Consider the following 25,651-nt stretch of genomic DNA (forward strand, 5'->3'; position numbering starts at 1 on the left):
TACAGTGCTAACCACCCACTTAAATAGAGCTATTGCGTAAGCCGTTATTTCCTTCCTTCTGTTTGTTCAAATGGGTATTGAGCATCCATGTGCCAGACACTTAGATGCTTGGAATGAAGCAGTGAACAAGACGGAAAAGTCAGTTCCAGCCTTCGTTGTACAGTGATCTCCCTTACCCACAGTCAGCCACAGTTGGAAAAGAGGTGAGTGCAGCACACAGTATTTTGAGAGAGATACCACATTCATATAACACAGTATGTTGTTACACAATATATTGTTATAATTGTTCTATTTTAATATTAGTTGTTGTTACTTTTCTTACTGTGCCTAATTTATAAATTACATTTTATCATAAGTATATATGTATAGTGAAAAACATAGTATATATAGGGTTTGGTACTATCCGTGCTTTCAGGCATCCACTGGGGGTCTTGGACGTATCCCCCAAGGATAAGAGGGAACTACTGTACTTCATTCAAATGAACGTGACTAGATACACACTTTCAGGGATTGAAAAGGGCTTTGAGGAAAATTAAGTCGGGTAAGGGGGTGGAAGTGAGGGGTACCAGTGTTGTGTTTAGTAGTGGGGAAAGTGTCTAGGGAGGTAGGTATGGGGCCACTGTGGGGTGGGGGAGGGCATGGCTTTCAGGCAGAGGGAATAGCAGGGAGTCCAGGATGGCCCAGCCAAACGCTGTGGGCACAGTGACCCCCAGGAGTGAAGTGGGGGAGCCTCTGGAGGGTTTTAAAGAGGGGTGTGGCGTGATATGTCTCTGACCTGTCTCTAGCTCTCCTCTTTTGCTGCTACATGGGGAACACACTAGGGCAGGAAGGAGACTCAGATCCTCAGCCTGTCGGTTCTCTGGAAAGTATCTGGGAGAAACAGTGTTCCCTAGAGGGTCATGTCCCAGAATGAAGGTTCATCTTCAGGGATGGTGGTTTTGGGGAGCACAGCAGGAGGGAGACCCTGGCTGAGAGAGAGGAGGAAGGATCTCAGAGAGACCCCAGTATAAGCTGACATGTGGTTTAAGTGGTGAGGGAAGGGATGCCCTATGTGGTACACAGGGCTAATGAGCTGCTTCTGTATTGTTTATAAAACAACCCACAGTTCAGAGGGACAGCATACAGGAGAGATGCCCCAAGATGGATAGCTGGCCTCTCCTACAGGCACCATCTGAGCAGAGCCTGGATTGGAGTTCATTGTTGGTGCTGACTTAGGCAGAGCTAGAAGGTACCTAGTTTTCTCTAATAGTTTCATTTATTTATTTATTTATTTTTGCTTTTTTGTTTGTTTGAGACGGAGTCTCTGTCACTCAGGCTGGAGTGCAGTGGCGCAATCTGGGCTCACTGCAAGCTCCGCCTCCTGGGTTCACACCATTCTCCTGCCTCAGCCTCCGGAGTAGCTGGGAGTACAGGTGCCTGCCACTACGCCCGGCAATTTTTTTGTATTTTTAGTGGAGACGGGGTTTCACCGTGTTAGCCAGGATGGTCTCGATCTCCTGACCTCGTGATCCGCCTGCTTCGGCCTCCCAGAGTGCTGGGATTACAGGCGTGAGCCACCGCACCTGGCCCTCTAATAGTTTTCTTTACCTGGAACTTTCACCGCTCCCCTGCCCCCCCATCCCTACTTGCACTTTAAGACTTGACTTCTCCGGGAAGTTCTCTGAGATTACATCTCAGCTGGCCTTATTCAGTTGTCCCTTCTTTTAGACTGATAGCACTTTGAGGGCAAGGACATCATAGTGCCAAGCATGAGGCAATAAGGAAATGTACTGGATGTTAAAAATAGGACCTCTGTTGGTGGAAGGTGAAAGGGGTGAAAGGCTGTTTTGACTGGACATGAATAAGAGTGGAGTCACTGGCCTCCTGCAGAGGAATTTGGGACATGTAGGGTCAGAGGTCATCATTCAGCATGCTTTCTCCCAATCTTATTTATGAAATCTCTCAACGTTCTTTTCAAGGAGCAAACAAAGTAACCTGGAGAACCCAGGGCAGGAGTGCCTTCTTGGCTCATTGTCAGTCCTGCCTTGCAAACACTGTGATTTAACTTGCCTTGCCACTTACCAGGCTGGAACCCTTACGGGCTCATGACCATGCCTTTTCTTTCTGTTGTAACTGCCACGGACATTTTTGGGTTTCATGTACTCTCTCTTAGGATGAATTCTCCACCACCACCCCGAGAGGAAATGTAGTATCCCCATTTATGGGTGAAAACAGCTCAGTAAGCCAGCTTATCCAAAATTGCTGGAGAAGGACCACTCAACGTTTGAACCCGGGTTTTCTGACTCCACAACACTAGTTGGCCCAAAGTTGTGTCCTGGCCTCCTTCCACGTGGCTGGAACAATCACTAACCTCTGGCCCCTCAAGGTCACCCAACTGCCATGTACACACTTCTCTTCAGGAGCTTTCCCTGGGTCCCCTGTTCCCTCTGTTTTACTTCGAATTCTTCCTCTGCACTTTGGTCAGGAATAGCATGCTTTTTTGCTCAAGCTGTTCCTTTTAACTGGCAGATTTGTAAATCTTCCACCTGAGTCCTCCTGGGTCTGTCCCATTCTCCCTGAGAAGCTATTTCTGATTTACCTGCTTAGCGCAAGGGCATGCTACTGCAGTGTCTCCTAGGCAGTGACTGAAGTTCTTGTTGGAGTCATTCTGTGCAAAATTTCTAGCCATTTTTAGCAAGCAATTTTTTTCTAACTGGCCTCATGTGCAATTAATTCACCCTTGAACAATGTGGGGGGTTAGGGGCGCTGACGCCCTGTACAGTCAAATTTGTGTGTAGACTCCCCAAAACCTATATAGTATGCTGTTGATTAGAATTCTTACAGATAATATAAAGTCAATTAATACATGTATTATGTATTATTTGTATGTTACATGTATTATGTGCTGCTATATTCTTCAATAAAGTAAGATAGAAAAAAATGTTACTAAGAAAATAATAATGGCCAGGTGCAGTGGCTCATGCCTGTAATCCCAGCACTTCAGGAGGCCGACACAGGAGGATCACTTGAGGTCAGGAGTTCAAGACCAGCCTGGCCAACATGGCGAAACCGTGTCTGTACTAAAAACACAAAAATTAGCTGGGTGTGGTAGTGGGTGCCTGTGATCTCAGCTACTCTGGAGGCTGAGGCATGAGAATCGCTTGAACCCGGGAGGCGGAGGCTGCAGCAAGCCGAGATCGCGCCACTGCACTCTAGCCTGGGTGATAGAGTGAGACTCAGTCTCGGGGTGAGGGGTGGGACACAAAAAAGAAGAAAACGTGTTTACTATTTAAGTGGAAGTAGATCATTATAAAGGTCTTCATCCTCCTTGTCTTTTGAGTAGGCTGAGGAGGAAGAGAGAGAGGAGGGTTTAGTCTTGCTGTCTGTAGGGGTGGCAGAGGTAGAAGAAAACCTATGTATAAGTGGACCCTTGTGTTTCAAACCCGTGTTGTTCAAGGGTCAACTGTATTTTGGTTAATTCCTCATTTGTCTTACTGATCCTCTCTAGCAGGGGTATATTTTCCAAATCAGGCCATGTGTGAGAGTGAAAGGGGGTGCTGTTAACAGTTAAGCCTAGACATCATGAGCAAACCTGCCCAGACTGACGATCGAACAGCTCTGGAAATAGAAGCCTCTCAAGTTGTTTTTTCTTTCAAGGCTTTTAGCACAGTCTTAAATCCGATGTAAATAGTTTAAAAATTAGCAGTGAACACAGCACACTTGACTATGAGGCCAGGATACTGTGGCCTCATAGTCTCTGAGTCTGAGTACAGACCAACTTTAAGAGCTGTCTCTAAAACAGATGGAGTTGGAGGCCCAGGAGGAAGTTCTGGGAGAGCTGGGAGGCCCAGCTGAACAGCCTGAGCCTCCCTGGCCACCTCTTCTTGGGGAAGAGTTTTAGATGCAGTGGGATGAGTATTGTGGAAAGACTAAGGAAAGCCACGTAGGGCCTCAGAACAATTTGGGGGAAGGACAGAGCCAAATATTTAGGTTTCTTGTGCCGTGTGTATCACCTTTTCCTGACTTTAAGTGATAGACAAAGTAAGGGTGACTTTTTCAGGGCCAGATGGAGCAAGACAGGAATTTCAGGACCCAAGTAAAGACTAATTTGAGGGCTTAGAAAAGTCTCCTGAAAACTTCATTATGTAACTGAAACCACCTGATTGTTTCACCAGCTAAGAGCTTGTGAATTTTCTTTTTCCCACCATAGCAGGTCTGGCTTCTCCCATCTTTGTGAAGTTTACCCTTGTGTATCTGATGGGGTGGATGGTCAGGCTCTGCCCCTCACCACTTTTATAGGGCAGAAGTGTGAGGGTTCTCCTGGCTTCGTGATCTGCTGAGTCTGGGCAGTGGGTGCCTGTTTCCTGTTTCACAAGTTCTGTCGAACAGCACGCTTGAGCATCCAACAAGCTTCATTTGTTGGAATGAGGTAGGATTTCTGATTAACATTCATACCTGAGACTTGAAATTATTTTTCATTACCATCATTTGCAAAAAGAGGAAAAACATGATGAGTGGTACCGCGATTTTAGGGTTTTCTTTTTTCTTTTGGAGACAGTGTCTCGCTTTATTGCCTGGGTGGAGTGCAGTGGCGTGATGTCGGCTCACTGCAACCTTTGTCTCCTGGGTTCAAACGATTCTCCTGCCTCAGCCTCCCAAGAAGCTGGGATTACAGGCACACATCAACATGCCTGGCTAATTGTGTTTTTTTAGTAGAGATGGGGTTTCACCATTGGCCAGGCTGGTTCTTGAACTCCTGACTTCAGGTGATCTGCCTGCCTTGGCCTGCCAAAGTGTTGAGATTACAGGCGTGAGCCACTGTGCCTGGCCAACTTTGGGGTTCTGAAGAGGGGTTTGATTCCAGTGGTTTTGCATACAGTTTCCGCAAATGTTGGTCTTTTTTCTGATTGTATCTTATTACCATTTAGTTGACATTTCCCTGCCTGGAATGCTGCTGGCCTGGGTGCCTGGGTTCCCTGGCTTTCCAGGGGTCATTTCACTTGGTCTTTGCTTACATCCTGCTGTAATGACTGCTTCTTTGTAGTGGACTGTGCACACTGGTGGGAAGAGGGATGGGGGGAAGCCAAGGGACTGGGACTTTATTTCTGTCCTTAGTGAAGCCCAGTAACATGGTTCCTGGTTTGGCAGCTGAATTGATCTTTTTGCAGTGGGTGGGTTTATCCCCATGTGATTCCTGCATGGGCTGGGCCCTTCTTCCTCAGGTCACACCACCTAAGGAATCCAGCTTTCCTGCCACCCAGTTCTGTTCCCTGTTGGGCCAGTTTCTTCTGGTTTGCCTAGGCCCTTTGGCCCACCCTTTGTTGTGCTTTCTCTTTCTCCCTCCCCTCTCCTCCTGTTCTCTCCTCCCCTCTTCTCTCCCCTTCCCTCTCCTCTCCTCCCCTCCCCTCTTCCCTCCCCTCTCCCATCCCCTCTCCTCCCCTCCCCTCTCTGATGGAATTTCACTCTTGTCAACCAGGCTGGAGTGCAATGGTGCGATCTCGCCTCACTGCAACCTCCACTTCCCGGGTTCAAGCGATTCTCCTGCCTCAGCCTCCCAAGTAGTTGGGATTACAGGCGCCCACCACCACGCCCAGCTATATTTTGTATTTTTAATAGATACAGGGTTTCACTGTGGCCAGGCTGGTCTCGAACTCCTGACCTCAGGTGATCCACCTGCCTCGGACTCCCAAAGTGCTGGGATTACAGACGTGAGCTACCGCACCTGACCCCTCACACTTTTCTTTAAAAAGGCCTTTAAATTTGAGGTATTTTGCCTTTTATGCCTCATTTCAGTTGCCCTACTCTCCTCATTGCTCTACCCAGGACCCTCTAGGTTATTGATGGTTGGTAAGAGAAGATCACCATTGCTCTCTACAGTTTGGAGTTTCTCTTGGGGAGGTAGGACGACTCTTAACCTGCCCAGTAACTGCCTAGATCACAGCCGTGGGGCCCACCTTCCTCAGGTTACTCCCCTGTGTGGGGGACAGATAGGTAGCTTCCATCTCAGAAGCTCCTAAAGCAGGCTGCCTGGCCTGGCCTCGGCTCTGTGTGGCTGGCCTGTTGCCCCTTTGACATTTGTAGAGGTGTCTGCAGGGTAGGTTTCCTACTTTTGGAGTAGAGGCTACAAACACTAACTTGAAAAGGGTTTTTAAAAATAAATCGTGGGGCTGGGCGCGGTGGCTCATGCCTGTAATCCCAGCACTTTGGGAGGCCGAGGCAGGCAGATTGCTTGAGCGCAGGAGTTTGAGACCAGCCTGGCCAACATGCTGAAACCCCATCTCTACTAAAAATTCAAAAATTAGCCAGGTGTTGTGGCACGTGCCTGTAGTCCCAGCTACTCTGGAGGCTGAGGCAGGAGAATCGCTTGAACCGGGGAGGCAGAGGTTGCAGTGAGTTGAGATCGTGTCATTGCACTCCAGCCAGAGCAAGACTGTCTCAGTAAAATAAAATAAATAAATAATCTTTTTTTTTTTCTTGAGATGGAGTCTCACTCTGTTGCCCAGGCTAGAGTGCAGTGGCACGATCTCGGCTCACTGCAACCTCCGCCTCCAGGTTCAAGCAATTCTCCTGCCTCAGCCTCCTGAGTAGCTGGGATTACAGGCATGCTTCACAATGTTGGCCAGGCTGGTCTTGAACTCCTGGCCTCAGGTGATCCACCTACCTTGGCCTCCCAAAGTGCTGGGATTACAGGCATGAGCCACCGTGCCCAGCCAATAAACAAATAAATTGTTGGCCAGGCGCGGTGGCTCATGCCTGTAATCCAAACACTTTGGCAGGCCAAGGTGGGAGGAACACTCCAGAGTCCAAGACCAGCCTGGGCAACAAAGTGAGTTCCTGTCTCTACAAAAAAATAAAAATCATTTTCTTTATAAGACTAAGCGTCCCCCTTTCCCCTGCTTTTGCACTGAAGATGTTTGCTCTGCTCTCGCTCATTTTGCCTTTTACTTACAGAGAAAGATGTCAAGAAAGGCTCTTGTAATTGCTGGAATGTCGGGGGGAAGATGAGGTACTGGGAGAGTGTGTCTGGCTTCTCTCTTTAATACTCTCCTTGACAGGTGCAGTTTTGGGGAATGCCATAGAAGAGCCCAGACTTGGGACTTGGAGACAAATCTCCGTAATTCACAGACATGCCCCAGCACCCACTTTTCCACACCCCCACACCCCACCTGAGCCTCGGCAATCCCAGTGCAGCACGGGTACTTCTTGGCATTCAGAGAATTCACAGAGGCCACTTGTGTGCTATCCACTGCTTCCCAGGATTGGTCACTTCCCAATTTAAAATAATTACTGCCTGTGAACAACTCTGTATTAAAACAAAATTTCTATAGTAATATCTTAACTGCTTGATTTTTGGGGGGGGGAGGGGGGAGCAGGTGGGAGGCATTGCCTAGAAAGGTAACTGGCTCTAAGCCTTATCAACCAATAGGACAGTGTAACCTTGATTCACTAACCCTAATCAAGACAGAAGGCAACTAAGTAATGCAGGGGACAAGGACACAAGATGATGGAACTTGCAGAGAGGAGGGAAATGCTCGGTTGTGTTAAAGGTAGAAAATGTGACTAGTAATATTTACTAACAGTTTTTATTATTAGTGTATTCTCATCTGAGTCTGTATTTCTGCTTCTCTTCTCAGGACAGTTTTACCCAGGTGATGAGTGCCTTCCCTTTTTTTAAAAAATTCTGCCTTTCTACACCATCTCAGCCACATGGGCGATTGAAACCTACTTGGCTTCTTTAGGAACTGAAAGGGTTTCAGGTGTACACTGTTGCCCGCTGTTTAAGAGGCGAGGACTGAGTTACATGGCCACCTACAGAGTCTGACCATTTTTTAAATGTCAGCCCCAAAGTACCACTGACTCTTGTCCATAGCACAACAGATTAAAACCTTGCCTTGCTTTTGCAACCTTGGAGGCAGCCGGAAAACTTGTGTGTCTACGTCCAAATCTGTCTTTCGTGTCCAGTTTAAAAATATATAATTTACATGGGCAGTGATCTCAGTGTTGGAACAAATCTCTTTTATTTGCTGCTGGAAGCTGCATGGGCCACTCATTAATACATCAGAGGTCAGATGCATGCCGGGGCGGCAGCTGGGACACTAATGATTTCATATGGCTTTGTATGACCGCTGGCCGCCTGTGGTGCTGTAAATCGGGACTCAGGGTTCTAATTTTTTCAAAACCTCCAGGGAGGTTGCCTCTTGCGAGATAGAACTTAAGATAATATTTATAGTAGAGGGCAGAGGAAAAATAATACCTAATGGGAACATTGTGGAAAAAATGGTAGCAACCTATTAGAAGTAAATTATGTGGGGCCATTGGAGTTAACTCATTTATGGGCTCCATGAGTATTTTATTAGGTCCTTAGCTATGAAGAGTGCTGCGCTGTGGCCAAGCTCCAAGCATCACCCCCTCAACAACTTAGGTTGTCAGTGGAAGGATTCTCCCCTCACTTTTGGGAGGGAGGAGTATTAATTGAACCTTTTTTTTTTTTTTTTGGAGCTGGTCTTGCTGTGTCTGGCTTGAGCCAGGCTGAGTGCAGTGGTGCATACATGGCTCACAGCAGCCTCGAACTCTTGGGCTCATCAAGCCATCCCTCTGCCTCAGCTGTGACTATAGGCATGCCCCACCATGCTTGGTTAATTTTTAATTCTTTTGTAGAGACAGGGTCTTTGTTGGCCGGGCTAAGTGTACATTTTGAGTTTTGATGATTTATATATACCCGTGTAATCAATCCTCCCATCAAGATATAGATTTTCTCTAATTCCAGAAGGATTCCCTTGGGGTCCCTCTAGTTCACCCTCGTTCTCACCTGCAACTACTGTTGTTTTCTTCCACGTTGAGTTTTATCTTCATGTATTAATAAATGGAGTTATGCAATATATTCTCTTGATTTTGGCTTTTTCACCAGTCTTAGTGCCTTTACGCTTCTTGTATGTAGGTATATTTATTTATTTGTTTTTGTTTTTGTTTCTTTGAGACGGAGTCTCCCTCTGTCACCCAGGCTGGAGTGCAGTGGTAAGATCTTGGCTCACTGCAGCCTCTGCCCCCCAGGTTCAAGCAATTCTCCTGCCTCAGCTTCCTGAGTAGCTGGAACCACAGGTGCCCACCACCAGGCCTGGCTAACTTTTGTATTTTTAGTAGAGATGGGGTTTCACTATGTTGGCCAGGCTGGTCTCAATCTCCTGAATAAAAATGATCCACCCGCCTCGGCCTCTCAAAGTGCTGGGATTACAGGCATGAGCCACCACGCCTGAACTTCTTGTGTGTAGTTACTGACAAACATCCTATTGTGTGTATGTACCACGGTGTATGTTGATGTGGAAGTTTTGTTTTTACTTTTAAACATCCAAGACTGATTGATTGAGGCAGGGTTTCTGTTGCCCAAGCTGGAGTGCAGTGGAATGATCATAACTTGCTGTAACTTTGATGTAACTTTGAACTCCTTGGCTCAAGCCATCCTCCCACCTCAGCCTTGTGAGTAGCTATCAAGTTTTTATTTGTTCAAAACTATGTTTGGGAGGCAGTAATCCAAAACACAACTCTGGCATTTTCTAAGCTGTCACTGAGTATTGTGTAGTGTAACTTGGATCTGTTAGAGGACACCCCAGGCACAGGTGTGGCACTCTTAGGAAGATGCCCTTTTATTGCAGAGCCTTCAGGAAATGTGTGAGAGACTGAAGGTGGTGGGCTGGTGGGCCATGAGTTTGCCTCAAGCTGTGTGGGGTGGGTGAAGATAACAAGGTGCCAGCCCAAAAAGCAGATTCTGATCTGCGAGTCAAGTAAGTCCAAAGGGCCTAGGGAGCTGGTGCCCGCTGGGTTCGCCAGAGGCAGAGTGTGGAGGACGTGTTGTTTATTCGAGATCCCCTGCTTTGAAAGGCAGGATGCAGGATGTCAACAGGGTCCTGACACCCCAGTGCCCCCAGGGGCAGAGCACGAGTGTCTGCCGTCTGCCCTCAGGGCTCAGGCTCAGGTCCGGTGTAGGGTGGATAGTCTGGGTAAAGGAAATGTCAGGCATAGCTACATTCCCCAGTATGCATCCCTCTTCCCCCACTTGGCATGTGTGTTGTCCCCCAGTTGGTATTTTGCAACATCATGATTATACTTCTAAAAATTAAGTGGGGGGTGTGTGTGTGTGTGTGTGTGTGTGTGTGTATGTATGTGTGTCTTCGCAAAGGCCTGGAGAAGTGCTAATTTTAGCTCAACATGGGGGGTGCCTGTCATTTTCCCTGCCGGAATCCCCTCCTCTCCTTTTACCTCGACCTCTGCCCCTTATGGTTCACCTGGAGGATTGCTCCTGCCCTGTAAAACTCACTGTAGCAGGGCCAGGCGCAGTGGCTCACACCTGTAATCCCAGCATTTTGGGAGGCCGAGGCAGTCAGATCATGAGGTCAGGAGATTGAGACCATCCTGGCTAACACGATGAAACCCCGTCTCTACTAAAAATACAAAAAATTAGCTGGGTGTGGTGGCACGCGCCTGTAGTCCCAGCTACTCAGGAGGCTGCGGCAGGAGAATCACTTGAACTCGGGGGTTGGAGGTTGCAGTTAGCTGAGATCACACCACTGCGGTCCAGCGTAGGGGACAGAGCAAGATTCCATCTCAAAAAAACAAAAAACAAGCAAACAAAAACAAACCAAAAAACCCACTGCTGCAGCCTGCGGAGGGTCAGAATCACGGAAAACTACATACACGAGTTACACCACCCTTTCTCAGGCCACACTGATGGCTGTGTGGGTTGGGCGGCAGCAAGAGACATATTCATGAAACTACTTTGTCTGACTCTGCCAAAACTGGTTGAAGGCGTTTGCTGTGCTGCCCAGGGCATTGTTCTTATCTGGGTTTTCATCTTCCTTAAGAGAGTCTTTGCTGGGGGAAAATGATTTTCTTCCAGGATGAACTCATTTTCACACTTTTAATAGTTCTGATAGTTCCTGTGAGCCAAAAATGAGGCTGTTTCTCTTTTTATCAAGTCAGCAAGTAAGCTCAGCCAAATTCCAGCATTCAACTCTGTAAACAGAATTTAGTCACTTTCACTATCTGGACATTTTAATTTGCCCCCCCCTCCCCCACCCCGCCTTTTTTTTTTTTTTTTTTTTAAAGACAGAGTCTGACTTGTTCTGTCACCCAGGCTGGAGGCAGTGGAGATTTTGGCTCACTGCAACCTCTGCCTCTAGGGCTCAAGCGATTCTCCTGCCTCAGCCTCCCGAGTAGCTAGAATTACAGGGCCTGCCCCCACACTAAGTTTTGTATTTTTAGTAGAGGCAGGGTTTCACCATGTTGGCCAGGCTAGTCAACAAGTGATCCGCCCTCTTCGGCCTCCCAAAGTTCTGGGATTACAGGCGTGAGCCACCACGCCTGATCAATGCTTTGTGTTTTGTGTGTTATTAGTAAGAGCTGTGTGTTCAGGAGAAACACCTAGACATGGTGGTGTGCTACTGGAGTATGTTGAGGCTCCGAGACTTTGGACAGGGCCGTGTCGATGGAAAATAATTCAGGGACTTGTGAAGCTGGACCACTTCACTAAGGGCCTGTGTGATTGTGGGGCCTGGTCCCACAAGCAGGGGAGCAGGTGGTAGAAGGAACCTACGCAGCGTTTTGGAAGCCTTGTAGAATTGGGGCATTGGGGGAGCAGGGGCTTGCTAGATGTGGTTGGTTGGCTGCTGTTGGAGAGGAGTAATGGCAACTTTTTGGGGAGCAGCAGTCAGTGGTAGTGAAGAATTTTTAAAGAAAATTAGGGAGGAAGGGAGCATGGTGTGGTTTTTGGAGTCACACAAAAACTTAAAGTGAACAAGTGCAAACAGATGACATTTTATGTTTGTCAAACTACACCTCTCCCTGGGCACCAGCAGTTGCGATGAGTTCAGATGCAGAGATAACGGCATCCCTCTCTGATTTCAAGTTTTCCTTTCAAATTTTCTTGTCCATGGAGCCCAAACATTTAAATTTGAGATGAGTAGATGCCTCTGACCCCACTTTAGATTGTTCTTGGACACTCCCACTTTTACCACCCCACCCCCCCTTTTTTTTTTTAGATCTTCACATGTTATATTGCTTATTTAGCCTGGGAATGAATCTTGTTCAGCCAGACAATATTACATGTGTACATTTAATACTGTGCATTTACATAATACATATAATGGGACTGCAAAAGGACATTATTTTTGCAGTGAAATACATAAACATTTACTAAATGACATAGGTAAAAATGATTAATCATTTTCACACCAGTTTCAGTTTTTAAAATTATTTTATTGACAAAAATTTGTGTGTATGTGTGTATATATACATACATATTTTTGAGACAGGGTCCCGGGCTCTGTGGCCTAGGCTGGAGTGCAGCGGTGCGATCATGGCTCACTATAGCCTTCATCTCCTGTGCTCAAGTGATCCTTTTGTCTTGGCCTCCCAAAGTGCTGGTATTGTAGACCTAAACCAGCATCCTCAGCCAGAATCTTACATATTTATTGTGTACAACATGTTTTGAAGTCCGTATGCATTGTAGAGTATGTATTGAGCTAATTAACATGCATTGCCTCACATACTTATTTTTTTGTGGTGAGAATACATAAAAATGTACTCAGTGATTGTCAAAAATACTATAATAACTATAGTACCTTGTTGCACATCAGTTTTGCTGCCAAATAGTATATGGAAAAACTTTTGTTTTCCAGAGCATCGTTTTGGATGTTGGAGTTGCAGAAAGGGGATTGTGGGCGTCAGGGTGTGTGTGTTAATTGCTTGTGTGTGGTGTGTGTGTTTTAATTCCTAACACCCCTTATTTTATTGCCTGAGATTCCTTCAATTTCTAGAGATACCATGAAGCAGCCCCGCTTAATCTTATTTAACAGACGCTGCTGAGACTGCCAGAACACAACACAACAAGACTTTTTCTTTCCTTGGACTGCTCCTCTTCTAGGCCCCCTTTCAATGTTGGCACCCATCAAAGCCTTCCACCCAAGCAGGAGTAGATCTTAACTCCAGTTCCAACTGTGAACTGTGTCCATACTGACTGCCTCTCCTGGCATCCCCTGCTGGCCTTTTGTTTTTGGTTGTGTTGAGAACAGAAACTGGTATTTTGCCCTTCACATGGGTGAAGGTCGACCTGACTGAAAAGAATTCGGGAATTCTTACTATCCAAGCTTGCAAGTAGGTTTCCCCCAATAACCATTATATCAAGTGATGTAACAATTGAATATATTACCAAATTGAAAACTAGGGATTCTGTAAAGAACAAGGATGTTAACTGTGGCATTGCTTGCGATTTTTCAAAAATCAGGTAACAGTTTTACAATTTTATTAGCCTATACTCATTAAGTTGTGGTACATTCATATAGCAACATACCATGCAGCCATTCGGAAAGCCAGGCATCTCTGCACAGAGTGACCCAGAACATTCTCCAAGTTAATATAGTTAAGAGAAACTTTGTTTTGTCTTAAAAAATTAAGTTACGCCTAGAATAAAGCTTTTGTTTTTTTTTCATGGTTAAAGTGGAGACAATTGAGTGAGACATTAGGGATTTTTTTTAAAAAAAACTGTTTGCTTGTATTACTTTCTGCATTTGAACAAATACTTGTTACCTAGCCAAATAAAAAATGTTTTGGAAACACTCCCTCCCCATACTCCCACCAAAGAAAGGATAATGTGTCTGCAGCGGGGCTCTGTTGTCTTGAACTGGTGAGGACTATGCCTGAACTGGGTCCCTATTCCTTTCTTACATTTATCCGGGCCATAGTTGTGGGGCAGCACGTGGCCAGAGCTACAGGAGAGGCTTCTGCTGAGGGTTTGGGCTGCAGGTTTGAGCACAAGCACTCAGTCTATCTCAGTCAAGTAAAGCTTTGTTTTAATATTACTTAATAGACTTATTTCATGGCTAGATTTTACCTCCTTGAACTTGGCTTACCATTTTTAAAACGAATCTTGTGTTGTCCCACGTGAGAACCTGCAGAGTAGCACACACAGGTAAGGCTTCTTCTGGGCCTCATTTGCTTCTGGAACCGGTTGTTGCCTCCACTTTACTTCTGTAGTGGGAAACTCAGAAACCCTCTTGGGTGGGTGGAGATCTAGCCAGGTGTCAGCGGTTCAGCCTTGGTTTGTGGGAGTCCAAGTAAATGTCCTCAGTCATTTTAAGGGATACCAAACTAATCTTTAAAAAGTTTACAGCGGTTTATGTATTTTAGTTGAGACATTTCGATGAACTTAAATGGCGATCTGGGCCTTCCTCTATCCTTTCAGCTTACATTCTTCACTGATAGGGGTAGTTGTGTTTTAAACCTGAAGCTCATTCTTTCAGATGTCCCTTGGTGTGTGTGTTCCTTGTTGGGCCACAGATAGTGTAAAATCTAGATTCCAGAAGCCTGGGTGCATGTGCATTTGCATGTGCACACGTGCGTGCACACACGTTCATTAACAAAGCATTTTATTTAAACACTGGCTAAGGTACAAACATGCCTACTTTGTATTTTTATTTATTTATTTTCCTTTAACCTCCCTCCCCCATTCCCCCCCGCCTAGTCTCCCGCCCGTTCCTTTCCTGCTGGGCTCACATTCCTAGGTCTTTGTCTCTGCCTGGTATTCTAGATTTTGGGAGAGGAAGGCAATGGGTGGGACGTTCTGGAAGCTGGGGGCAGGGAAGAGGGTGGTCACTTGCAGGGTCAGAGGTCAAGCCTCCTCCATTTAGCTGGGGCAGCCGGATTGTCGCCAGGCCCGAGGGGGCGTGTCTGTGCATCTGCCCGGGAAGCCCCAAACAGGCCCTGGAATTCCTGCTGCTAGACGACCTGTTCTTCCCAGTCCCTTCCCCCCTTTCCCGGGAGCCGCTGTTCATGGCTACTCCCACATTTCTGGCTATAGGACCCTCCACACAGCTCCAGTTTATTTCCTTAAAAATAATTGTACACGTGTTTCAGAGAAAATTACATCCATGCACATCCTTACCTATCGATTGTTTTAACAGCTCTAAAATTGTGGTTTTTCAGTTTCAAATTGTGGTTAGATGAGACATGGAGCTTCTAAATGAAGCATGAAATCCTACCAAAGTTCTGCTCCAACTTTTAGCTGGAAGGTTTATAAAAGTGGATTTCATTTTATAGTTTTTGGACAATGCATTCTTTTAAAAATTCATTGTTTACTAATAAAGAGCACATTGAGGCCATTCTTTTACTCACTGGTAGCTTTTTATTATCAACCATTTGGGTGCTCCCTGCCCCCATCTCTGTTGCAGGCGGCCTGGAGCTGTAAAAGCACTGGCTCTTCTGAAACCACAGTGTGTTCTGGGTACTTAGAACTGCATCGATCCTGTGTAAAATGATACCAAGCAGGGATTGCATTCAGAGACCCCTTTCATTTGTATATCTGGGCTCTCAAGGCTGGTCACAGGACGGCTCTGGTGTCGGCTCAGGGCACCCTGCCTTTTGCTGCCATACCGGCCACTACCTGTTCTGACCAGGATTTTTTTCTGGCCACTGCATCTGCAGAATCTTTTAAAACCTACCATTCATGGGGGGATTGCAAATGTCCAGCATCATCCAGGTTCTGTATTTTGAGGTTGATCTAAACCTAAGAAAAATCACCTTAATTCTTTATAGTTACATAGTTGGAGTCTGGAGTGGGCACCCTGGCTCAGCCCAGAACTTACTACTTGTTTTGTTGTTGTTGTTTGTTTTGCACTCTTAGCCCGTGTTGCCTAGGCTAAATTCAGTGCCATGGTCATGGCTCACTGCAGCCTCAACTTCTTAGGCTCAAGGGATCCTCCCACCTCAGGCTCCTGAGTACAAGCATGAGCCACCATGCCCAGCAATTTTTTTTTTTTTTTTTTTTTTTTTTGGTAGTTTGGGCCCAAGTGCTCCTCTAGCCTCAGCTTCTCAAGGAGCTTGGACTACAGGCATGAGCTGCCACGTCCAGCTACTAGAACTTAATTTTGAAGCTCTTTAGTTTCTGTTGTCAAGTCTCTATTAGATAGACTTTCTGGGGTGGAAGGGGGTCTCCCAGAGGTACCCAGTCAGGCCCCTTTTGTTTCACAGATGAGACTGAAGCCCAGACAGGTCAAGAGAGGTGATTGGACAGATGGTTCCATAGCCAGGTAGTGCCAGGCTCAAGTTTACAGCCTAAGGTTCTTTTCTACTCACTAGCCATGGAGATGAGAGCAATCTAGGTAGTTATAATTTGCAAGAGCCCCTTAGTCCAAAGGAAGCAGGAGAGTGCCATTCAGTCCACACAGCTGTCTTGAGAAGAGGGAAAGAACGGATGCGTTCTCAAGGTTGCTTAGCTGTTAGAAGCAGGGAGGCCACCCGAAGGTTTAGTGGCATGTTTTATTCACATGTAAAAGAAACTTTCTGATAGAAGGTTTTTCACACTTCACATCAGCATAGGAGTGATCCCTTCATTCCCATGACAAATGGAGAGAGCAAAGGAAAGGAATGTAGTTCAAACTGGTAGAATTGCTTTAGCACCACGTCGTAAAAAGGGATCGGCCAGGAATTTTTCCTGAATTTATCCAGCTCAGCATCTTTTGATTAGTATTTGTACTTGAGAATTTTAGATTTAAAAGATTATTAGGATTAGATAATCTCTGAAGGATAGATCAGCTTTAAAAGCAACTGATTTAAAGGAGGCAAGTTGCTGCTACCTGGTTTCAGTCTGCCACCATTGCTGGCAAAGCACTGCAGTGATCAAAATTGGTAGGAAAGTTACAAACCTTACCACATTTCCCTTGTATAAAGTAGGATCTGGGCTGGGTGCGTTGGCTCACGCCTGTAATCCCAGCACTTCGGGAGGCCAAGGTGGGCGGATCACGAGGTCAGAAGATCGAGACCATCCTGGCTAACAGGGTGAAACCTCATCTCTACTAAAAATATAAAAAAATTAGTTGGGCGTGGTGGCAGGCACCTTTAGTCCCAGCTACTCCCAGGGAGGCTAAGGCGTGAACTCGGGAGGCGGAGCTTGCAGTGAGCCGAGATCGCACGGCCACTGCACTCCAGCCTGGGTGACAAGAGCAAGACTCTGTCTCAAAAACAAACAAATAAAGTAGGATCCATAAAACCTCCTGGTTATAGCAGAACTGTTACTTTACAGAAGTAAAAACACAATATCCTAAATCTTTCCTTTTTCCTGTTTCTGAATCGTAAAGTTTCTAGAGAACTGGTTTAACCCATCCTAGATTACACACTTCCCTATTAACTCCATTAGCCCTGAGTGGAGTAGCTTCTGTGTGCTTGAGTGAACCATTTAGGGGGAGCATTTTTCTAGTGGACACACTTTATGTGAAGATTTTGGTTGTTAATAAAATAAAGAACTTGGAGAAGGAAAGAAGCAGCAGTCTCCCTCTGTTTGCCCCCAGCCCTCTCTTTTTGGAGCTCTCCGCCTAAGAAAACCTTCTGGGCCACTTCCAAGCCTTCTCCCCATCTCTGTCTCCCACAACACTCTGCCTTGCTTCTCGCCAGAATGAGCTTCTATTCAGTCTGCGCAGAATTACCTGGAATCTCGCGTCCTGGATCTCCACCATACCTAGCAAGGTGCTTTGTACTGGTGATGAGAGAGCTGGTGTCATACCTGTGTTGGAACCAACTCTGCAGAAGGCTCATGCTGGCTTCTCTGCTGTGTCTTTGCTAACACTGTGGCCTTGAGCACTCCCCAACTCCTGTCCTCACCTGGAGATGAAGTGTGGGTGTTGTATTTGTTGTATTTGTATACTGCTTCCCTGCCTGTTGCATGTTAGCTAGCTTCCCCTCATGCCCAGGTGTACCAGAGGCAAATTTAAGCTCTGCTCTTGAAAGCAATCCAGCAAACATTTACAGAGTGGCACTAAGTGCCCTGCTCTGTGGAGAGATACAGTAATGAGACTGGCCCAGTTTCTGTGCCAAGGAGTTTTCTCTCTTGAGAGCTCCTTGTTTATTAGCAGGTAAAGGTTGTGCCAGCTCTTCTCTCTCTTCCTGCCTCCCTCCCTCCCAGCGTGCTGGGCCCCAGGGAAGTGTAGAACATCACATAAAGCAGTTTTGTCAGCACTGGCTGCCTCCCAGGTTCAACTCCTTGGAATAACTTGGCATGAAGAAGAAAGGCAAGGAGCTGGCTGACCTTACCACTAGCTTTTTGCCTTCGTTCCAGACACTTAAGCCTGTAGCTTGCTTGAGTGCCTGGGAGAACCATGCTTTGCACTTTGCACTACTACCTGTGGTGTGAGGATGGTTGTTACTGGCTCTTAACCTTGCTTCACACATCTAGGCTAGAGCAGCAAAGGAAACTTTTCTGGTATATTCTTACATCCAGGCCACCAGTATCAGACTAGGTAACACAGTCTTAACAACTTTTCTGGATAATGAAGCTAAGATTCAGGGCAAACTCTCATGCCAGGTTTGTTTTGTTTGGTTTCTGCCTTCGAAGTGTCTCTGTTACAGTTCTGAATGAGACTAGAGTGGGATGTGGCATTCAGTTGTGTTCCCCTCTCCATTCCCCCTTAATTTGGGGCAGAGAGAGTGGGAGAAAAAAGGAAGCAGATATTTTTAGTTATGTTTGCAGTTACTCCACTGCTGCCTCTCCCTTTGGGGTGTGCTTGCTCATTGGGGAAGCTAGTGGTTCGGTTGTGGGAGCCAGGGCCCTCCAGTTGCTGTCTTCCCTCCTCTTCCTGTCCTGCATCTCCATTTATGCCTGTACCCTCTCTTGTCCCCAGGTGCTGCACCTGTACTGTGACACTTGCTCTGTACCCATCTGTCGTGAGTGCACAATGGGCCGGCATGGGGGCCACAGCTTCATCTACCTCCAGGAGGCACTGCAGGACTCACGGGCACTCACCATCCAGCTGCTGGCAGATGCCCAGCAGGGACGACAGGCAATCCAGGTGAGCCTTCCCTGCCCTTCTGCAGTTCCCACGTGAATCGAGCCCCCCTTTCTCTCGGGTGGCATGGACAGACAATTGGGCAGATTCCGGTGTGGGGGGTGGAATAGTGACCCAAATGAGCTCAGGTGACATCCCTGCAGCAGCTGTCCCTTTAGGGGTTCTGGCAGTCTCATGAAGATGTCAGGGATGTGGCCAAAGTTACTGGTCAGATTTCTAAGCACCTAGCCTGGGCCCCAGCATACCACCTGCACGTGTCCCACCCAGCCACCTCCCGAAATCAAAGTGGACATTGGCACTTTCCAGCCAGGACCGCAGAAAGGCTGGGTGCTTAATGCTTATTATTATTATTATTACTATTACTATTACTACTACTGCTGCTGCTGCTGCTACTACTACTACTACTACTACTACTACTACTACTACTACTATTACTACTACTACTACTACATGTTTTTTGAGATGAGTCCTGCCCTGTCACCCAGGCTGGAGTGCAGTTGTGTGATCTCGGCTAACCACAACCTCCACCTCCCGGATTCAAGTGATTCTCCTGCCTCAGCCTCTCAAGTAGCTGGGATTACAGGCGTGCACCACTACACCTGGCTAATTTTTTTTTTTGAGACGGAGTCTCACTCTGTTGCCCAGGCTGGAGTGCAGTGGCACGATCTCAGCTCACTGCAAGCTCCGCCTCCCAGGTTCACGCCATTCTCCTGCCTCAGCCTCCCGAGTAGCTGGGGCTACAGGCGCCCACCACCACGCCCGGCTAATTTTTTGTATTTTTAGTAGAGATTGGGTTTCACCACATTGGCCAGGCTGGTTTTGAACTCCTGAGCTCAGGCGATCCACCTGCCTCAGCCTCCCAAAGTACTGGGAGCTACTGAGCCCAGCCAATGCCTTTTATTTATTTTTGTTTTTGAGACAAGAGTCTCACTCTGTCACCCAGGCTGGAGTGTAGTGGCGGGATATCAGCTCAGTTCAACCTCCGCCTCTCAGGTTCAAGTGATTCTGCTGCCTCAGCCTCCCAAGTAGCTGGGATTACAGGCGCCCGCTGCCATTCCCAGCTAATTTTTCTATTTTTAGTAGAGACGGGGTTTCACCTTGCTGGCCACGTTGGTCTCGAACTCCTGACCTCAGGTGATCCACCTGCCTCGGCCTCCCAAAATGCTGGGATTACAGGCATGAGCCACCATGCCCGGCCTAATGCTTTTTAGACAGAGACCTTTGTGATACAGATTTACTTATTTATGTGTGAGAAATCAGTGAGCAGGAGAATGTTACGTGAGGTTCGGTGTCTTCAGTCCTTTCCTGGATGGTGAATCCCCTGTAATTGAAACTGTTGTTTCTGTTGAATTCCTATGAACAGCTAGGGAGGGGCATGTGTAACTTTGATAATTGGCAGGGTTCTCTCACATAGGTGATAGTGTGCCTGAATTTCTGTTAAATCTTGTCTGATCCAGGTGACAAGGTTTTAGGAAATAGAAAATTGTGACTTTTCCCTGTGTTATAGGATACTTTGAAAGTCAAGAAAAGTTGTTCACCCTCTAGGAGAAATTATATAGGAACCATTCTAGAATATTTATATAAGTGAATTGTTTTAAAAGTAAGATTCTGGCCAGGTTCAGTGGCTCACGCCTGTGTAATCCTAGCACTTTGGGAGGCCGAGGTGGTGGATCACTTGAGCTCAAGAGTTTGAGACCAGCCTGGGCAACATGGGGAAACCCTACAAAAAGTAACAAAATTAGCCGGGTGTGGTGTGACACTTGCCTGTAATCCCAGCTACTTGTGGGGCTGAGGTGGAAGGGTCACTTGAGCCCCAAAGGTGGAGGTTGCAGTGAGCCGAGATTATGCCAGTGCACTCCAGCTTGGGCAACAGTTAAGACTCTGTTTCAAAAAAAATCCGTTTTGAAAGTGCTAAAGAATTGAGATCATGCGTCTTACAGAAGAGGGAGGATTTGATTTAATAAGTTTCTCAGCCGCTATCACATTCCCATGCATGATACTGAAACAATCTTTTCTGATGAGTCAGATTTTATGATGTTCAGAACATAAAATTGGAAGTTTGAGAGACTTTCTTGAATGACTAATCCTGTCATTGTTATGCCAGTATTGCTCATTGTCTTTAAAATGCCTTGAGTGTCTCTGTGTTGCTCTTCTCCTTTGTCAGTGTCTTCAACTGTGCGTCATTCTGTTGTATATCAGTGCATGTGTCCCTGCGGATGAAGTGGTTTGTGTCTTTCATTTTATGCCACGACAGTTGGGACCTTGACAAATAAATGCCTTACCCTGCTGGCGTCTCCTCGACACCGGTGCTCAGCCTTCACTGTGGCATCGCCTGAGGAACTTAACCACTGGTGTCAGCAGGGCACGGTTGCTCAAACCTGTAATCCCAGCACTTTTGGAGGCCGAGGTGGGTAGATCACCTGAGGTCAGGAGTTCGAGACCAGCCTGGCCAACATGGTGAAACCCCGTCTCTACTAAAAATATAAAAATTAGCCAGGCATGGTGGCAGGCACCTGTAATGCCAGGTACTCAGGAGGCCGAGGGAGGAGAATTGCTTGAATGCAGGAGGCAGAGGTTGCAGTGAGCCGAGATCGTGCCACTGCACTTCAGCCTGGACGACCGAATGAGACTCCATCTCAAACAAACAAACAGACAAACAAAAAGAGCCACTGGTGTCTAGGTCTGAACTCCTAGATTGTGATATGATTTTATTAACCTCTTACTCTCTTAAGAGATTGAAAACAGTTAGAGCATTATTGAGAGTATGCTGGTGCTCTCTGTGCTTAGTGGGAAAAGCCACCATGGGGGAGAAAAAATGAGTTGTAACAATTTGCTGGAGGCTTATTAAGGAGAGCACCAACAAATCATGAGTGGTTAACATGGTGAAATCTCAGAGAAATGGAAATTCAATGGAAATTCTGTGGGGAGAAAAGAGTGTGGGGAAAATAAATATAGTCAGCTGTGTAAGTGGTGAGAACCTAGGCATAAATCCTAGAGGTATGATTCAAATGTTAGTTGAAAGTGTGTGCTCAACATTAATCTGAATACTAGATCATGGGGCATTTTGGGTAGAGGCATTTTAGGTCTATTAATCTATAAGGCCACAGCCAGGTACACTACATAGATTGTGATTTCCTAGAAAGTTTTTGTTTAACCATAACTTGTGTGTGTTTAGCATCCTTAAGTCTTGCTCTATCACCCAGGCTGGAGTGCAATGGTGCAATCTTGGCTTATGCAACCTTTGCCTCCCAGTTTCAAGTGATTCTCCTGCCTCAGCCTCCTGAGTAGCTGGGGTTACAGGAGCCTGCCACCACTCCCGACTAATTTTTGTCTTTTTAGTAGAGACGGGGTTTCACCATGTTGGTCAGGCTGGTCTCGAACTCTTGACCTCAGATGATCCACCTGCCTGGGCTTTTCAAAGTGTTGGGATATCAGGCGTGAGCCACCGTGCCTGGCCATTATTTTTTTTAAGAGACAGGATCTCTCTCAAACTCCTGGGCTTTTAGGCAATCCATCCCCTTTCTTTGGCCTCCCACGTAGCTAGGACTACAGGTATGCTCCACCACGCCCAGCTAATTTTTGTATTTTTTGTAGAGATGGGGCTCGCTTTGTTGTCTAGGCTGATCTCACTCAAACTCCTGGCTTCATGCGATCTTTCACCTTGGCCTCCCAAGGCGCTGAGATTAAAGGCATCAGCTACCTTGCCCAGCCTGACAATTTCTTAAAATGTGACACAAGTCTTCATCCCTTCAAATTTTATCATGAGATGGCAACAATTCAGTCACATCTTCAGGCTCCACTTCTAATTCTAGTTCTCTTTGTATTTTCACCACATCTGCAGTGACTTCCTCCACTACTTCTTTCTGCTACAAGAAGTTGATCCAAACCCTAATCGATGACCTTGAGTTCACCCATTAGGGTTGGGGTCAGCTTCTTCAAACATCCTATTAATGTTGATATTTTGACCTCTACCTATGAATCACGAATGCTCTTTTGTAGTATCTCCAGTTTTAGTATATGTGCTGCCAAAGTGAATACCACACATGTTCTTAATGGCACCTGGAATGGTAAATTTTTTGCAGAAGGATTACAAATGAGTTTGTCCAGATCCATCAGAGGAATCACTATCTGTAGTAGCTATCGCCTTACAAAGTTTATTTGTTAAATAATAAGACTTGAAAGTTGAAACTACTTCTTGATCCACGGGCTGTAGAATGGATGTTGTGTTACCAGACATGAAAACAACTTGTGTCCTTGTGCCTCTCTAGCAGAGTCTTCTGGGTGACCAGGTGCATTGTCAATCAGCAGTAATATTTTGAAGGGAATCTTTTTTTCTGAGCGGTAGGTCTGAACAGTGGGTTTAAAATATTCCGTAAACCGGCCTGGCATGGTGGCGCAAGCCTGTAATCCCAGCACTTTGGGAGCCCGAGGCGGGTGGATCACCTGGGGTGACGAGTTTGAGACCAGCCTGACTAACATAGAGAAACAGAAACCCCTTCTCTACTAAATACAAAAAATTAGCCGGTCATGGTGGCACATGCCTGTAATCCCAGCTACTTGGGAGGCTGAAGCAGGAGAATTGCTGGAACCCAGGAGGCGGAGGTTGCAGTGAGCCGAGATTGCACCATTGCACTCCAGCCTGGGCAACAAGAGCGAAACCCTGTCTCAAAAAAATAAATGAATAAATAAATAAAAATTTAAAAAATTCCGCAAACCATGCTACAAACAGACATGCTGTCATCCAGGCTTTGTTTTTCCATTTGTAGAGCACAGACACAGTAGATTTAGCATAATGCTTAAGGGGCCTAGGATTGTCAGGATGGACAATGACTGTTGGCTTCAACTTAGTCACCAGCTACATTAGTCCCTACCAAGAGAGTCAGCCCGTCCATTGAAGCTTTGAAGCCAGGCATTGACTTCTGTAGCTATGAAAGTCCTAGATGGCATCTTCTTCCAATATAAGACTATGTCTTTCCCATATCAGGCTGTCTTCTTCTAATAAAAGGATGTCTTGAAAGTCTGTTGTTTAGCTGTCTTCATCAATTACCTTAGCTTGTTCTTCTGGGTAACTTGCTGCAGCTTCTATATCAGACTTGCTGTGTCACCTTACACATATATGTTTTGGAGATAACTTGTTTTCTTAAACCATATTACTCAGCCTCTGTTAGCTTCAAACTTCCGCAGCTTCCTCATCTCTCACCCTTCATAGCATTGAAGAGTTAGGTCCCTGCTCAGGCAGGATTAGACTTTGGCTTAAGGAGATGTTATGGCTGGTTTGATCTTTTCTCCAGATCATTAAACTTTCTTCATATCAGCAATAAGTCTGTTTTGCCTCATTGCTGTTTGAGTGTTCACTGGAGTGAACTTCTAATTTATTTCAAGAACTTTACTTTGCAATCACAGCTTTGACTGTTTGGTGTAATAGGCCTAGCTTTCAGCCTGTCTGTAGCTTTCTACTTGCTTTCTTTACTAAGCTTAATCATTTTAGATTTGTCAGACCTTTTCTTTCACTTGAACACTTAGAGGCCATTGTAGGGTTACTAAGTGGCCTGATTAACACCAAAGATCACTTGTCACAGATCAGCACACCAGATAAAATAATAATGAAAAGTTTGAAATACTGCAAAAATTATCAAAGTGTGACACAGAGACAGTATGGGCTTTTGGAAAAATGACACCGGTAGATTTGGTTGATGCAGTATTGCCACAAATCTTCAATTTCTTAAAAAAAAAAAAAAACTGGCTGAGTACTGTAGCTCAAAACTGTAACATCAGCACTTTGGGAGGCTGAGGCGGGAGGATCACTTGAGCTCAGGAGTTCTATACCAGCCTGAGCAACATAGTGAGATCTTGTCTCTACAAAAAATGAAGAAGGTTAGCCAGACCTCATGTTGCGTGTCTGTAGTCCCAGCTACTCGGGAGGATTGCTTGAGGCCTGGAGGTTGAGGTTGCAGTGAGCCAAGATTACACCACTGCACTCCAGCCTGGGCGACAGAGCAAGACTCTGTCTCAAAAAAGAAAATGTGGGTTTTTCTTTTATTTTCTTTTTTATCTATGAAGTGCAATAAATTGAGGTATGGCTATAGTTTGTGATTATATTTTTTATTATTTTTATTTTTGAGACAGTCTGGCTGTGTCGCCCAGGCTGGAACGCAGTGACAGATCTTGGCTCACTGCAACCTCTGCCTCCCTGGTTCAAGTGAGGAGCTGGGATTACCGGCATGTACCACCACGCCTGGCTAATTTTTGTGTTTTTAGTAGAGATGGGGTTTCACCATGTTGCCCAGGCTGGTCTTCTCAAACTCGTGGTGTCAAGTGATCTATCCGCTTCCACCTCCCAAAATGCTGGGATTACAGGCTTGAGCCACTGCACCCAGCCTCATCCATTTATTTTTAAGATCAGTTTGTGTGATTGTTGTAACCATCTAATAAATCATTTCCAGATGAGGAGGATATGTATACTGAAAGTATATTTCCCCATTGAATGTCTGGTATTAAATTGCAGATGTCAGATGTTCAGTTAAGTATGAATCAGAGTTCCTAACTTATGACTTTAAAGAGACTCACAACTTGTCCTGAGAGTCTAGGTTCTGGAAAGAGCTCCAGATACAAATCCTTGAGTTAATTCTGGATTGTCCTATAAAGATAATCTACCCTGGTGAGTGTCTAGAGTTGGCCATAACAAGGACAGCATGGAAGATGTAGCACCTCATCACTGTTGTAGGGCATTTAGGGGGCAACCACTCATTTTTATTGCTTTTTTGAACATTCTGTTACTTTCACTTTGCTGCTTTTCTTGAATATATGACATTCTGGTCATGTATGTTATTAGAGGATTCCACAAGGTA

General features: G+C 45.9%; 1 protein-coding gene across 2 annotated transcripts in view; it reads left to right on the top strand.

The window, feature by feature from the left end:
* The window catches only part of TRIM71 (tripartite motif containing 71), a 79,336-nt gene that overhangs the window by 36,629 nt on the left and 17,056 nt on the right, over positions 1–25,651 (top strand). The window contains exon 2 of one of the 2 annotated variants that reach the window (XM_004033807.5): positions 18,639–18,806. The exons of the other annotated variant lie outside the window; for it this stretch is intronic. Within the exon in view, the coding sequence (XP_004033855.4) occupies positions 18,639–18,806 (168 nt within the window). The remainder of the gene's footprint in view (positions 1–18,638; positions 18,807–25,651) is intronic. 2 annotated transcript variants of the gene reach the window in all.

This window comes from Gorilla gorilla, chromosome 2, assembly GCF_029281585.2.
Source record: "Gorilla gorilla gorilla isolate KB3781 chromosome 2, NHGRI_mGorGor1-v2.1_pri, whole genome shotgun sequence".
NCBI classification, from domain to species: domain Eukaryota; kingdom Metazoa; phylum Chordata; class Mammalia; order Primates; family Hominidae; genus Gorilla; species Gorilla gorilla.